This window comes from Dermacentor silvarum, chromosome 11, assembly GCF_013339745.2.
Source record: "Dermacentor silvarum isolate Dsil-2018 chromosome 11, BIME_Dsil_1.4, whole genome shotgun sequence".
NCBI classification, from domain to species: Eukaryota; Metazoa; Arthropoda; class Arachnida; order Ixodida; family Ixodidae; genus Dermacentor; species Dermacentor silvarum.
Genome location: NC_051164.1, coordinates 48,241,232 through 48,256,349, shown reverse-complemented (window position 1 = coordinate 48,256,349; position 15,118 = coordinate 48,241,232). Strand labels below are relative to the sequence as shown.

The 15,118-nt window shown below is 47.0% G+C and overlaps 1 protein-coding gene across 1 annotated transcript in view; it reads right to left on the bottom strand.

Annotated features, from left to right (window-relative positions):
- The window catches only part of LOC119433054 (retinal-specific phospholipid-transporting ATPase ABCA4-like), a 138,081-nt gene that overhangs the window by 87,614 nt on the left and 35,349 nt on the right, over positions 1-15,118 (bottom strand). The window contains exons 12-17 of the mRNA XM_049658544.1: positions 13,849-14,004; positions 11,674-11,933; positions 10,389-10,491; positions 7,110-7,219; positions 4,294-4,391; positions 2,155-2,431 (exon numbers count right to left, since the gene is read on the bottom strand). Coding sequence (XP_049514501.1) covers positions 2,155-2,431; positions 4,294-4,391; positions 7,110-7,219; positions 10,389-10,491; positions 11,674-11,933; positions 13,849-14,004 — 1,004 coding nt within the window. The remainder of the gene's footprint in view (positions 1-2,154; positions 2,432-4,293; positions 4,392-7,109; positions 7,220-10,388; positions 10,492-11,673; positions 11,934-13,848; positions 14,005-15,118) is intronic.

Below are 15,118 nucleotides of genomic sequence, written 5' to 3'. Positions count from 1 at the left end.
CGATCTGCCTGTCCAAACATTTTCGTCGGGCGAACGCCGCCGCCGGAAGCGTCTAGCGCGCAGCGGTGGACGACAGCCAATCAGGAGGCACTAGTTCCGGTCGCAATGCATGCTGGTGTTTCGCGCGCGCGCGCCTTTTCGCGTCGTCTGCAATCGCGTTGGTGTTGCCGTGTCTGCATGTCTCTGCACCGATTGAGTAGTTCCTAGTATGATCTCTCAGGAATCGCGTTGTATTTGTACATCCCATATCCGCTGATCTGCGAGGAAACAGACAAGCAGTGCAAGCTCTCTACAACAACCTTCAACAGAAATCTTCTGATCTCAGAGGCCACATGCTGTCGTCATGCCTATCTCCCGACTTCCCCGATAGATGGCGTTGGCATCGGATATTTCTTTCGCTAGGCTTAGACGCGTTCGAAACGAGAAGCGATCTCGAAAACTACTCAAGGTTATCCATAATACTCTGTCGTCGAAGCGGCCTGAGACTAAGCGAAAGCCGTTTACGCAGTCATTTGCTTCCAACTAAGTGAATTCTACAAGGACAACGCCAAATTCAGTTCGAAGCGGGCGGCCGGGACCGCCGCCAACACGGCGGCCAACGCGCGGCGGCGTTCGCCGCATGTATTGCAACACAGCAAACATCCTGCGTCGTGTCGCCGCGTCGTTACTTGACGCGTGAAGTTCGTCGAGAAAGTTCGCTCCATGTATCCCGGGCTTTAGTGTCATAATGCAGTACTTCTCTTTTCTGCTCATAGGCGGCGGCACCGCCCCGAGCAAGAGCGCGGGTACACGGAGGAGTGTTAGATATATAAGGCGCGTCTGTGTAGCTCTCTGCGAATGCGTTTGTGGCGCAATGGGTTAAACGCTCGGCGATCTATCGTCGCGGACCGAGAGGTCGTGGGTTCGATTCCCAAATTTTGCATGTTTGTGGAACTTTTTCTTCTGGTTTCTTTCTTTGTATTATGTTCTATGACGTATTTCCGTGACGGAAATACGTCAGTGAAGTCTTGGTGGACCCCGGAATAAAACACTTTCGTGTTAAAAACGCGCGTTCTGCGCCGTGCTCCCTTAAGGGCTGCAGAAGTAGGCGTCTCTTTCCTCCTTTACAATCACCATATATGTAGAACAAACGCGCCTTCTTCCGACGCGCGAAAGGCCGTGGCGGGGAGGGGTGCGGGAGGGGGAGGGAAGGGAGGCGACGTTAAGCTGCGGCATCAAGTGCCTATTTATATCAGAGGCTCCGGCAACAGTCACTAACGCCGTACGCATTTTGTGCGAACGCGGGCAAAACGCCGACGGCGTCAACAACAGTTCTGCGTGTTGCCGGTGCTGCTGCATGTCCAAGGTTATGCACCCGATAAAGCTACTATCATTACTCCGTATAGCTCTCTACAAATTTGCTATCGCAATTGATGTTTCGCCTTTCAGGTGAAACTGCGACAACTTTTTTGTGCAACCAATTTGTAATGTTTGTCAAAATGGAGATAAACGAAGAGACGAAACAAAGGAACAATTTGATATTTCTTGCGAAACTGGGAAAAAAGTGCAAGATCAGGACATCACTCCGCCTCGAGCAAAGATGAAAATACTGACCGTGTACGTTGTGTCATGTTCAGTGACCCCCGAATGACTGTTATGAGAATCCGTAAATATTAGAATATAATTTTTTGGTAAATATGAGAATCCGTTGTTTTGGTAAAGTTATATGAACACCGGATTTTGACTAAAATTTTGAAAATCAAAAGGTTTCCGCCATGCTCGTGCCGAAACTGCCGACTCCTTAGCAGAAGACGCAACGGAAAGAATGTTTCATTGATTGGAAAACTTCGGGCGACAGCGATAAATTCTTGCAAAGGGTCGTCACCGGCAACAAAGCTGAAATTTACGAATGCAACGTCAAGCTGAAGTCTATAGCAAGGTGCGGGAAAAGAAAGATGAGCCAAGGCAAAAAGGAAAAAATGCAATATGCTACGCATAACATTGATGTCAGCAGCGCGTGGGACCTGTAATTTTTTTTTTTTTTTGCTTCCTCCATTCCATCGCACACTAATTCGCGAACCCAGCGGAGGAGCTTAGAAACCGATGTCATTGGAGAATTCCGTGGTTCGGTCCACAAAGCTCCTGTTCCGAGGAACACGAGAGCCTAAACCTTACCTCGCGTTGTCGCTCTCGATGAAACCGTACGAGACGTCGTAGATGCGTTCCGGCTCGTAGGTGAAGGCGCTGCTACCCGGCGCCATCTGAGGCAGCAGGAGCCGCTCACACAGCACCAGCAGCACCAGGCACGTGACGGGGATTCCCAGGGAAAACAGCCTGGTCCACCAGACGCGCGCCCAGAGCAGCGTCCGCTTGCGCAGCAGCGCCCACAGCACCGACAGGGTGCCGGCCTTCGATGACCCGGCCTGGCACAGCTGCTTCAGGGCCTGCGAATCTGCGGCATGATTGGACTCGCCGTCAGCTCTTGCAGTCGGGCCCGCTCAAACTCGTGTGTCCTTACTATACAGACTACGCGCAGCTGCTGTTAAGTCAAGAGTATTATGGGCGCACGCAACATCGCCGGCGTTTTACTGCGAAGAGCAGTTATAATCTTGGAAATAGCCCAATCCTGCTAGTTAGTCCTACTTTTGTCGAGGCAGGGCACGAGGTCCCATAAGAAAGCATGTTGGTGTTCGGATACCTGGCATCGAGCCAAGAACCTTTGCCTTTTGCCCCAGTTGTTCTTAAATTATGGGGTTTTACTTGCCAAAACCACGATCTGATTATGAGGCACGCCGTAGTGGGGGACTCCGGAAATTTGGACCACCTGGGGTTCTTTAACGTGCACCTAAATCAAAGTACACGGGTGTTTCCGCATTTCGCCCTCATCGAAATGCGGCCGCCGTGGCCGGTATTCGATCCCGCGACCTCGTGCTCAGCAGCCCAACACCATAGCCACTGAGCAACCACGGCGGGTGCCCCAGTTGTTCTGCACAAACAGTTATGCGAAAAGTATGTGGAGATATTAATGCAGACAGAATTACAGGCAGATAGCAAACAAACATTATTGGGTCTCGCCTGTTGCTCTTCGCAATAGTGGATTAAAGACACACAACAAAAAAAAAATCCTCAGAAGCTATGAGAGACCTAAAACAACTAAAATGCTAAGGAAGTTGGTAAGGGTTTATAATTTGAAGGATGAGGCGTCTCTTTCCGTTACTCTCGTGTCAGTGCCTCCAACGCCTAAAATTTCAACATGAGTGGCGCCGTAGTGGATTAATTGCGAATATGCGGGTTCTGCACACGCGGGGTTCTGTGAATACCCGAGAACATCCAAGAGCCTGTGCATGTTTGTTGTTATTGTTGTTGGTGGTGCTGCATTCCATTCACAATAGGGTGCGCTCGCGGGGACTGTGCAAGGCTTACCTAACGCTACATTTCCGCACATTCCCAGTCAATGAATACGTTCGTGAAAAGCTTCTGTAATATTTTCGTGGTACTGAATAAACATCCACATTACTTATGTACACCACGAGATAACATGCAGAGAGGTTAGCAGTGTGACTGTGTACAAAGCCTTTAGTAGAATTTGTGAATTCAGAAGAGTGTATACAGGGTTACACTCGAGTTTAGGTGGAGTTTCAGCACATTTGCGACATAATTGCTGAATTGGTAGTTTATTTTTGCACATGGTCCTTGCACAGCTAAACCCAATACGCTCGCCGACTATCCTCGGCTTCTGGCATTAGTATCTGCGTACATCTCTAGTATAACTGCAGGTATTCCGGGAATGATAGAAGTACATGGCTTTGCCTCAACTTTATCCTCATTGGTTCTGCGACATTAGGGCTTAAGCTTTTTGCGGGCATTCTAAATAGTACCTCTCTTTTATGGCATTAGTTGGTGCTATTTAGCCTTTACATTAAACTAATAAATAGATCTCGAGATATTACATGCAAAATTAATTGTTGAGGTTACAAAACAATTACATTTTGTGGATCTTGCGAAACATAAAATAGCGATCGCCTCACGCATGTTACAGTGTGTTGCAAGCCATTATGCCACTACAACGTACGTAAAGAAATAAGCTTGGCCATCAACTTCTCTACTTCAAATAAACGTTTGGAGGCCATCACGCAATACAACTGCAAAAAAAAAGAAAAACCTGCAATGTCATATACCTACGACATCGAGCCGAATCCTACAACATTACAGGTACTGACCACAGTTCGCATGATGCCTAAGTGATAGCAACGCCGGCAATATTCACTGGTACGCTTAGCATGAAACCTGGTGAGCCTAGCACGCCTGGCGTACCTCTCTTCTTTCTCGCCCCGTCGTCCTGCTCCGATTGAAGCTGAAAGCAGCAGTCACCGATGCCTTTCTTGTCCTTAGCCTCAGTGCGAGTCACCATCCTGCCACAACAAAAAGCAAAACAATCGCAGACAGCTGCAGACACCTTCTTCGCTTCGACGCCACGTAACTTGAGCTTTGAAAGACACTCGTCGTCGCGAAAAAAATGTGCAAAAATAAGAAACACACTCAAACTATACTAAATTCGCGAAATCAGACGACACTTGAAAGGAGCTGAAGCAGAGACATGCCCGTGTCATTCCTTTCGCACGAGCCGTCAGCCGTGGCGCACCTTAAGTGTTTCGAATATCGTCGACCAACTTGGCAAGAAGCTTAGCGAAATTGATAATCTTGACAAGAGCAGGACATAGGCAAAAGGGCGAGGACGCAAGGCGTCCGGCTTCTCAATTACGCACTGGTTAATTGTCAATATGGGTTACCACCTTCCCAAAACCTACACCTTTTTTGATGTATTGGTCGCGTCTCTGCGTGGATCGGCGACGCCTGAGTACGTCCACGTGGTACTGACACCAGTGACGGCCTCTATACGGAAGCTAAAAAAAGTAATGATAAAGTTTTCTTCTCTATTTCGCAATTCTCTAGCAGGGAGCTCTACACTTTTTGAGGCTTGGAGTGAGTACTGAGAACTAAATGCTACTGGCAGCGTAGATAATATTTACCATGGGCGTGTGCAGGTCAGGCAAATATTGAACACGCTTTGACATGCCGTGTTGTGTCAATAAAGGCTTATTAAGGCTCTGGGCACACAAGTTTTGTAGTAGTAAGTAGTGAACCGAGGAAACTGGAGGATTGGTGAAGAGCGACATAAAAAAGACTTCTTTGAAGAACAAAATACACATTACGTAATAATTTTCTACCAATTCCACATGGCACCTGACGCAACCTCAACGCAAAGGGCAATTCTCTATATACAAGCCGTGAAGTGGCGAATGATGTAGGGCCACGCCTGTTTCAATTTCGCATAGAAATACCTGGCAGCTTTTTAAGACTTCACAACACGTTTAGTTGAAATCTTTCTCACAAGTTGACGTTTAGGTACATTTACGTAAAGCGCTCCTGGCATATCTGTGCACGTGACCACTGTTGCCTTCCTGACATCGTGGACTCCTTGACGCGCGATCCAGAATCGAGGTTACACTGCGCGACGTCGTCATCATCATCATCATCATGATCATCATCATCAGCCTATATTTATGTCCACTGCAGGAAGAAGGCCTCTCCCTGCGATCTCCAATTACCCCTGTCTTGCGCTAGCGTATTCCAACTTGCGCCTGCGAATTTCCTAACCTCATCATCCCACCTGACTTTCTGCCGTCCTCGACTGCGCTTCCCTTCTCTTGGTATCCATTCTGTAACCCTAATAGTCCACCGGTTATCCATCCTACGCATTACATGGCCTGCCCAGCTCCATTTCTTCCGCTTAATGTCAACTAGAATATCGTCTACCCCCGTTTGTTCTCTGATCCACGCCGCTCTCTTCCTGTCTCTTAACGTTGCTCCTAGGATTTTTCGTTCCATCGCTCTTTGTGCGGTCCTTAACTTGTTCTCGAGCTTCTTTGTTAACCTCCAAGTTTCTGCCCCATATGTTAGCACCGGTAGTATGCAATGATTGTACACTTTTCTTTTCAACGACAGTGGTAAGCTCCCAGTCAGGATTTGGCAATGCCTGCCGTACGCACTCCAGCCCAGTTTTATTCTTCTGTAAATTTCTTTCTCGTGATCAGGGTCCCCTGTGAGTAATTGACCTAGATAAACATATTCCTTTACAGACTCTAGAGGCTGACTGGCTATCCTGAATTCTTGTTCCCTTGCCAGGCTATTGAACATTATCTTTGTCTTCTGCATATTCATCTTCAACCCAATTCTTGCACTTTCTCGATGAAGGTCCTTAATCATTTGTTGTAATTCCTCTCCATTGTTGCTCAATAGGACAGTGTCATCTGCAAACCGAAGGTTGCTGAGATATTCGCCGTCGATCCTCACTCCTAATCCTTCCCAGTCTAAGAGCTTGAATACTTCTTCTAAGCATGCAGTGAATAGCATTGGAGAGATTGTGTCTCCTTGCCCGACGTATTCGTCGAAAAACATGCCGCGGAAACCCGGTGTCTGCAGCGTTTCGCTTCTGCTCGGCAAAGTCGCGAGTTCTATGGGCTAAGACAACGTAAGCAGATGAGTGATAAACATGTGGCACAGCTTCCGTCAGCCCTATTTCGACAGGTGTTCCAGCGAAGTGTAGCGCTAGACGCAAAAGTATGTACAGGAGGGTTTGATCGGTAATAAATCCTTTGAATCAAGCGCATAAGGCCATCTCAGGTTTATAAAACGGATCGTCCGCTCACCCCTTTGCCGAATTCTCCCTTACGTTCGAATCAGCTAACAGGGAGCAAAAAATTCCCAGATTCACCTCACCAAAACGTACGTTCCCGGGTTCGTGGGAATAGAACACACAAGCCGGAAAACCTTTTGACGTGAACCTAAACAAGGTTTAACAGCAAGGGGCGTCAGACTTCGGTGACGTTATAGGTGGAAAACGTATTAGCGAGGTTCTACTTGGATGGGTGATTTTTTTTTTTTTCAGTCATCCTGTACTACGATCTGCCCAAGGTTCTCTTTCTACTGGTTTTTCGAACGGAGATAAACTACCTGTTGTGAACTTTCCACCATTTCTCTTCTATAAGAAGCACGTACGAATAAGACAAATCTACCCTCAGCGCAGTTAAGCTTTCTTAACGAAAAGAAAGCGCATCTTGAAGACTCACTTTATGTAAACGTCCTCGAGCGTAGAGTACGACAGGCTCATGACTGCGATGCCCAGAATGCTCCGCCTTTTCTCCAGGTATTGAAGCATCGCTGTCATCTTCGTTGTTCTCTGCGCGAGTCAGGACGGCACAAACACGCGAAAAATGCAAATTACTGCGACACACGGGCGAGCTTTTGATAATTGATTAGCACGTGGATGCTGCACGCATCGAAAGAAAGTTCTACCTGCAGCCGCTATTAAGTAAGGCACGCACAGCAAAACTTACTATGGCGTATTTTTTTTTCGAACACATACAACAAACCGTTGATTCTGTATAAAAACTTGAAATGCAAAAAAAACGACGGAATATGGTTACAAACAGAAATTTATTGGGCTAGGTATTAGAACAATGACTTTCGTTTCTGAATGCGTCGAAGCTGCAGCAAGTAGCAGCATCAACATGTATTAGTTGCAGAGTGCTTAGCAAATTGTGGCAATGATCCAAGGAGATGTTCATTTCCAAAAGCAAGTAATCAGTACCAGATTACTTATCCCGTTCGTCCATGTGTTATTGTAGAAATAAAGAAAGCGGATAGCGTGATTCACTCAAATAAAGATTAATGTTTCCTCAATTTGTACACTTGCATCTTTCTTGACACTTGTCCTTTTTTTGAGAAAAAAAAAAGAGCACGAAATTTCTTCCAATTCTGGAAGGTAAAAGGTAAAGGAAGGTAAATGTAAGGCAAAAGGTAAAGATTACGACCCCTTTTCTGAACTTTCCTTCACCTTGTTCTGCGCTAAGAAAGGAATGCATGACATTTGATTGAATCGCAACAAAATGTATGTGAAGGCAACAAAATGTTATTAAAACACACAAGAATCTTCGTAGCGACTTTAGTAAGAAGGGCGGGGCGAACTTAGTTGCCACCTAAGTCGACAACCATTGCCTATACTTCGGTTCACTTACTGAGCTGCTCTTGGGAAATTTAAACAAAAGTACAGAAGCTACAGAAGCTAAAAGAAAGCATCTACCAGCGATCTTCAATTACCCCTGCTTTGCACAACCTGGAACCATCCAAACACTCCAAATTTCATATATTACGGCATCCCGAGTAGTCCTCCGCCGCCCTCGACTGGGCTTACTTTTAATTGGGGGACATTCTGTAACTGTGATAAACTAGCGCTTAACTGCCCTGCGCATTAGATAACGTGTCCAACTCGCTTCCTCGTTAATCTCAGCTAGAATATCGGCTACCAACGTTTGTCTCGATAATCCACAAAGCTCCTTCCAGTCTCTAGACTACATTTCGTTCTTCCTCTCGCTGCACGATTGCTAGCTTCTTCTCAAACTTTTTTTAGTTGCTGAGATGTCTCCCGTTGATTTTCACACCTAATCCTTCCCAATCCAATAGCTTGAATATTTCTAAGCACTGCAGTAAATATCAGTTAGAGACATTGTGTCCTCGTGCGTGACCCTTAATCCGTATCTTTCCGCTTCCCTGCTAAAACCTTTGGGTAGCTGTAGAATCGTTGTACATACCTACTAAAGGTATTCGTGCGTGCTTCCTGTTCTCATTACCTACGCAATGCCTCCGTCAATGCTGGCGTCTCTACGTTATCGAACGCATTTTCATAACTTACAAAAGCAATATGTGTAGAAAGGTGTGTTATACTCCGCAAACTTGTCTATTACGTGACTGGCTGATATGGATGTGATCCATTGTTGAATATTCCTTCCTAAAACAAGCCTGTTCTCTGTGTTCACTGAAGTCACTTCTTGCCCTGATTCTATCCGAAACTAGCTTCGCAAATATGTTGGAAAATACCGAAATCAAGGTGACGGGCCTGTTATTACTCAATTCTTTAACGTCCTCCTTCCGATGGACTAATGAGATGTGGTAGCAAGTAACTGGTACACTTGAGTGTATAAGTCATTGTAAGTAAAGGGCCGCAAGCATCTCGAACGCAACATCCCCTCCGTTTCCTCTCAAATCGATGGTTATTCCAACTTATCTGGCCTGCTTCTCCCTGAAAATATCTTATAGAATCATCCTAACCACATCGCTAGTTAAATATGAAATTTATGGAACATTCATACACGGTTACGTCGCTGCTGCAAGGGTACATGCAGTTCAGCATAGAATTCCCCTGACGCCTTTGTTATATTGTCAAAATTACTGATAGCAACTGCCTTGTTATCTTCCACCGCATATATCATGTCTTGTCAAGCAGCAAATATCCTTGTTACTGATTTCATGTTGCCCTGTCTTTATCCCTTCGCAACCATTCTGACGTTCCATTTTCTTTTAATTACTGAATTTTTTTCCTCAGTTTCCAGTATTAGGTCAGTTCCGTCTCAACTTTGGCTTATATCATGATGGCTCAACTATAAAAGTTTACAACCTGCGAAAGTTGTCGTAGCCACTTCAAATGAACGTTTAAACCATTTGAGCTTATCATCCCAAACCTTAGCCTCAGTGGCTCTAACTACGTTCTCTACACAAGCGTAGTTGCTAAAACCTGCACTTTGCTTCAACCTTGGCATTATTTTCCTCGCTCGAACTTTTTCGAATGACAACCTCCTTCACCTGAATCACTTAGGTGAAACGCACCAGTGCTAGTCGTGCAACTGTCTTGACGACTTACGTAGACAACCTAAAATGTGAACAATATGCCGCAAGCTTTCAACTACCCAAACTTACGCCCCTACCATCGACGATGGCTTGAACAACACTAAGATGTTCCCAGTAAAAGTAGATTATTCCGTTAATATATTAACAGTGGGAGTTCTGACAACTTCATGTGCTGAGAGTTTGCACTTCTACTCCCCTAATGGAGGATGTTAACTTTTATCGCATACTTTGGCTACCCGGTCGTGTGTTTTGAAACACTGCTCAATCACGTACGAAACAAAGCGAGAGCATGCTAGGTGCCCTACGCCATGACGTACAATGCCAAGCGAAAACGTGTGTGAAGTGTGATGTTACCCTTTCGTCTAAAAATACCTCTGAAAAAAACCATCCGGGCACCGGGACACAATTTCGTCGGCCATTTAGTATTCCCGTCATCTCTCTCAGACAAATGCAGTGCATGTCCAACTTAAAGGCGTCATGCTCGCGCCTTATATATTGTTACGTGGAGGCAAACACAACAGGAAGTTTATAGTTTTTTTCGCTGCTTCCGTGGTTTCTAAGCTATGGCTAAGGATAGTACACCGTAGTTTGGTCCCAATCCAGAATTGCCCCCGTTAAGTGCAACACTGGTCAATAACCAAAGCTATAATAGGGCGAGTCCTCACCGCGGGAACTTCGCTCAAGTTGAACACCATGTCGACCTTGGTGACCCGCCTGGGCTCGACTGATCCCATGTAGTCGTAGACGACGCGTTTCACTTCCTGTTCCCTGTGGCACAGGGAAAAGTGGACGTGACGTTCTGACAACGTTTTTTAGACGCACGTGATATAAAAGGGGTTACTATGGGAGGCAACATTGCAAACGACGCCGCCATATGCACGTCTTTCGTCATCAGGAGACACCTAATGCTACAATGCCAATCTCTCAAAACATTTCTTTTAAGTGCGAAGCACTTTAGGGGCACTGGCTGTCGGCGTGTAATGTGATCTCATGTCGTCGTGGTCGATCACACGCAAAAACGGGGTCAAAACAACTTCAAAATTGATCAGAACCGGTTCAAAATAAACTAACATGATTCAGAATAATGCAAAAGATTGGAATAATCATGCATTACGCGCATTAATTAGCAGAAACTCGTGAAAATATTGTAATGAGATCTCATGTCGTGTGGTCACGCGCAAAGACAAGTTCTCAAAACAGGGCCAAAACAAGTGCACAATTGATCAAAATTGGTTCAGAATAAACTAACATAATTCAGTTTCTGTGCTCGTAAAAAATGCGCTGTTATATTTTTAGTCGCGCAAAACCAACTTGCCAGCTCTTTCTCAAGTTTCTTAAGATTTACTTACCAATTTGGGCACAAAAATAAGCGATAAATTACGAAACATTTTCTTTCGAGCCGGCAGATCTCGCTCCCAATGACACCGCCGTATACCTACGAAGTAAGACCTAAATGCTCCGAGTCGCGCCCTCCGGGTGTTCACGCACTATGTTGACTTTGGGATCACGCACAAAGCAACAACTCAGTAGGCTTCTTCTCTGAATCCACAGAATGACCGACCTGACAAGCAATAATGCAGTACAAAACCTGCGTGACGTCGAATTAAAGACGAAACTCCTTCACTAAATCGTCTTATCGATGATCGAACACGCGGTCGTACAAAGTCCAAGAGAAAAATAAGTAGAGTAAGAATCAAAGCCAACTCAATGTCATGGAGTGCCATTCTAGACACTCGAATTCCACCACGTTCTCCAATTACGCGATGTTGGCCGTTTCGGGGCAATCGTATTGTAGCAGATGTATATTCACGCCGTAAGATAACCAGAAATGACGAGATGACAAATTCTACTACAACATGGCGGAATCCGCCGGTGCCCACAATAGCGCCCCCCGGTCGGCCAAGCCACGTCAACACGTCAATCCAAAAGCAGGTATGCAATTTGCCCTACTTGAAGTTTGCAAGCCTGGTCAGGCGCAGGCAGAATCCAGAGTCCAATTTTTTCTTGAGCCACGTGGGCGACCCGGCGCACACTATGCGGCCCTCCCGCATGACGATGAGCCGGTCGGCAATCATCTCGGCCTCCTCGATGCTCTGAGTGGTGACCAGGACGCTGCTGACATCGGCGATCTGCCCCAGCGTCTCCCACACGTGATTCCGCACCCTGGGGTCCATCAGCCTGGACGGCTCGGACAGGATCACCAGTTGAAACTGCACGCGATGACGCGCGCACCGTACGTTATTGTCAGTTAAAAGGGTGATTGTTTGGGCTAGTTGGGTTTCCAGATAGCTGAGTGGTGCAGCGCGAAGCAGTACAATGGACACACACTCATCTATATTGAAAACCAACTATCAAAGCGCTCATCATCGTTTTTTTTCTCTGTCCCTTTGTCCTGCTTCGGGCTGCGCCTCTCAGTTTTTGTCAGAATCGGAAACGAGACGCTGAAGACAAAAAAAAAAAAACTAGGACGGTAGCGCACTTTCAACAAAGAAAAGTTAGTGAAATCTAGTTGCGACGAATCGCAATGCGCATCGTTATTAGTTCGATATGTCCGTTAGTTTGATATAGCCGAGCCTGCATATCCCAAATTTGCGATACGTGTTTGCCATACGCTGAGCAAACTTCCGGATAATGCGTAATAACGTGCTCTGTCCGTGTTCGTCGTAACCGGGTCTCGCTGTACTACAAACACCACGATCTTGATATGTAATTCTCGGTGGTGACCTGTGCCTAGATAATACAGCGATTTTAAAGGGAAGCTTACATGCCTACTCTCCCGGAAGGTTAACGATGCGCGAACTGGAAACGGACGAAAAAGGCACACGCATTTTTCGTCCGTCTACCAACGTGGCCAAACTGCAACTCTGGTACCCTGCCCGGTTTGTTGTGACTACTGCCACGTGGGGCGGATATATTCGTGGATATATACTGTTGTTACATGGACCCCAAATGAAAGTACCAATGAACGGTCTTAAATAACCATTGTACGCTGACCTACTAGTAGTGAAAGTATGCGCACACCTGTAATGCATTTAAAAAAATGTCGCAGTTTCGCCCGAAAGGCGAAGCATCGATTGCGATAGCAAATTAGTAGAGAGCTATTCGGGGTAGGGATAGTAGTTTTATCGGCTGCATAAACTTGGACACATTGGCTTACTAACTGAATTGACAATCGTGGTGTCAGCGCGCACAAGCAAACATGAATAGATCACACTGAATGACCGCAGCCAACGACTGTCAAAACGCTGGTAGCAAGCGCAGGTTCGCGCGGTCTATCGCTTCAACGGAAACTGAGCGGCGAATGCACAGCGCATACAAAGGTCAGAGCCGTGTGCAGAGCGTAAGCCGACGGTGCGGGCGACCGGCACCGCCGGGCAAAGAGCAGAGGAGAAGTTGTTGGCAGAGGAGAAGCTGCCCCCCCCCCCCCCCCCCTCTCTTCCCGTTTCTTGCTTTCGCGTGAGAGATTGAGCGGCAAGATACGCCTTTGGTGCCGGAGCACAGCGCCGCCCGCCTCCCTCCCTCCCATAACCCCACGGCCTTTCGCGCGACGTTGGCGTTTGCTTTCCACCGTGCGTTCGCTCTCCGTGATAGCGCGCGGGGGAGTTCGCCCTCCGTGATAGCGCGCGTCCCCCGCGCGCTTTCGCTCGCGCATACGGCGCGCGGCGACGATTTTATCGCCCTTGGAATCTATACGGAACCTCACGGCGACGGCGACGGCAGAAATCCGGTTGAAGTGTCCATATAATTGTTATCGCAATAAAAAATCGGTGCGGGACCAGTTGCCAATGTACACAATTCACCAAGTGCTGCGGATGGCGGCGATGTCACGCAGAAAATATTGTAGTCTTTTTTGGAAGCGATGAACTGTGCCACGCAAGAACGTTTCCAACACGCAACGGTTGACCACAGTGTCCGACAAGATATTAGAAATAAGCGCGTACGGCTTCGTAAGTACGCACTTCCGCCACGCGGAGGTGCGTACTTACGAAGTATCTCTATATTACGCGCAAAGTACTTACGAAGTATCGCTTTATTGAATGCGCGAAGTGGCGCAGCGGGCGGGAAGGTGAAAACTCGCGCAAAGTCATAGAAAAATCGGAAAGACGAAAAGAAAATAAACCGTACGTTTGCGTAGACGGCGAACACGATGCTGACGCACAGAGCCCGCTTCATCTGGGGCGACAGTTGGGACACGAGGGTGTCCCTGTGCGGCTTCATGTAGAGCGTCAGGAAAAGGGGTTCCAAGTAGGAACGCTCCTCGGCCGCCGAAACCCCGCGGAGCTGCGTTCACAAACGGTGGGACACAAACTCGCGTTCAACAACTTCGTGGGGGCAAAGGAAACGACAGTACGGACGTTTTGAAAGCTTGCTGCACGAAAAAAAAAAAAAAAAAGACTGCTTCCAGACAAAAAACAGTCCTTTCGCGCCTCCAAAGCCTCGTAGTGAGTCACAAGAGCTTTCAAAATACAGGTCTCAAAGAAGCAAGAAGCTGTAATTAGTCTGCATAGTAGATAAGAACTAACGGTACGGGCGTAATTACGCTCAATATAGTCGAAAATTAATCTCATTGCACTATAACCTGTAAAGGGTGCACCACTGTAGAGAAGAAGCGCTGAGGCAAAGCCACCGTACGGCACACTTTTGGGAAATGGAGAGCGTTCGCTTGGATTAAGCAGGGCTTGCACGACGCAATGGCGTCAGGGAGGCGGCTTCGCCAGTGCCCACAAGAAGCGACAATTACTAGCAGGGTAAGTAAAATTAACGCTACGGGCCGTAATTAGTTCCAATATAGTCGAAAATTAACCACACTACGCCATACCACAATAGTTCCGGGATCGACGCACCTGGCCGTTCGGTAATAAAGATTGAACTAAGCGCACCTCCAACTACCCCCCCTCCTCCGCGACGGAGCGCATGTACGTCGAACTTGTCTTCTTTAGCACCGACACTCGGTTTATACCCTTTTTATTAACGGTGACAGAGCCCAGTAGGCCGACAAAGAGTGTATGGACCGCGCGTAGTCTTACCATTTAGGTTTTCGTTTCATTTCCGCCAAAGAAATATTGTTCCCGTTTTGACGCGATAGCGTTAAGGGCCCCGTGTCGCAGAAAATCCAGCGTCGGCGTAAGCGCGGCGTCGTTGGCGGAAATAATCCTGCCGAATCACATCATCCCGAACCACCCCGACCTGGCAGGCCCCTCGCGTGGCGCAAGGCGTTAGTGAAGAAAAATTGAATTTCTCAAAGCAAGTAAGATCCGTCAGAAAAACTGCAAAATACCACTACCCACATACGCGATAGCGTCGGATTGTAATTTGAATATCCGAGAAAAAAAGCTTGATGAGCAGCCAGGGATCTTTGAATGCTATCGCGTTCCACTCTTACAGGCGAAGCTTA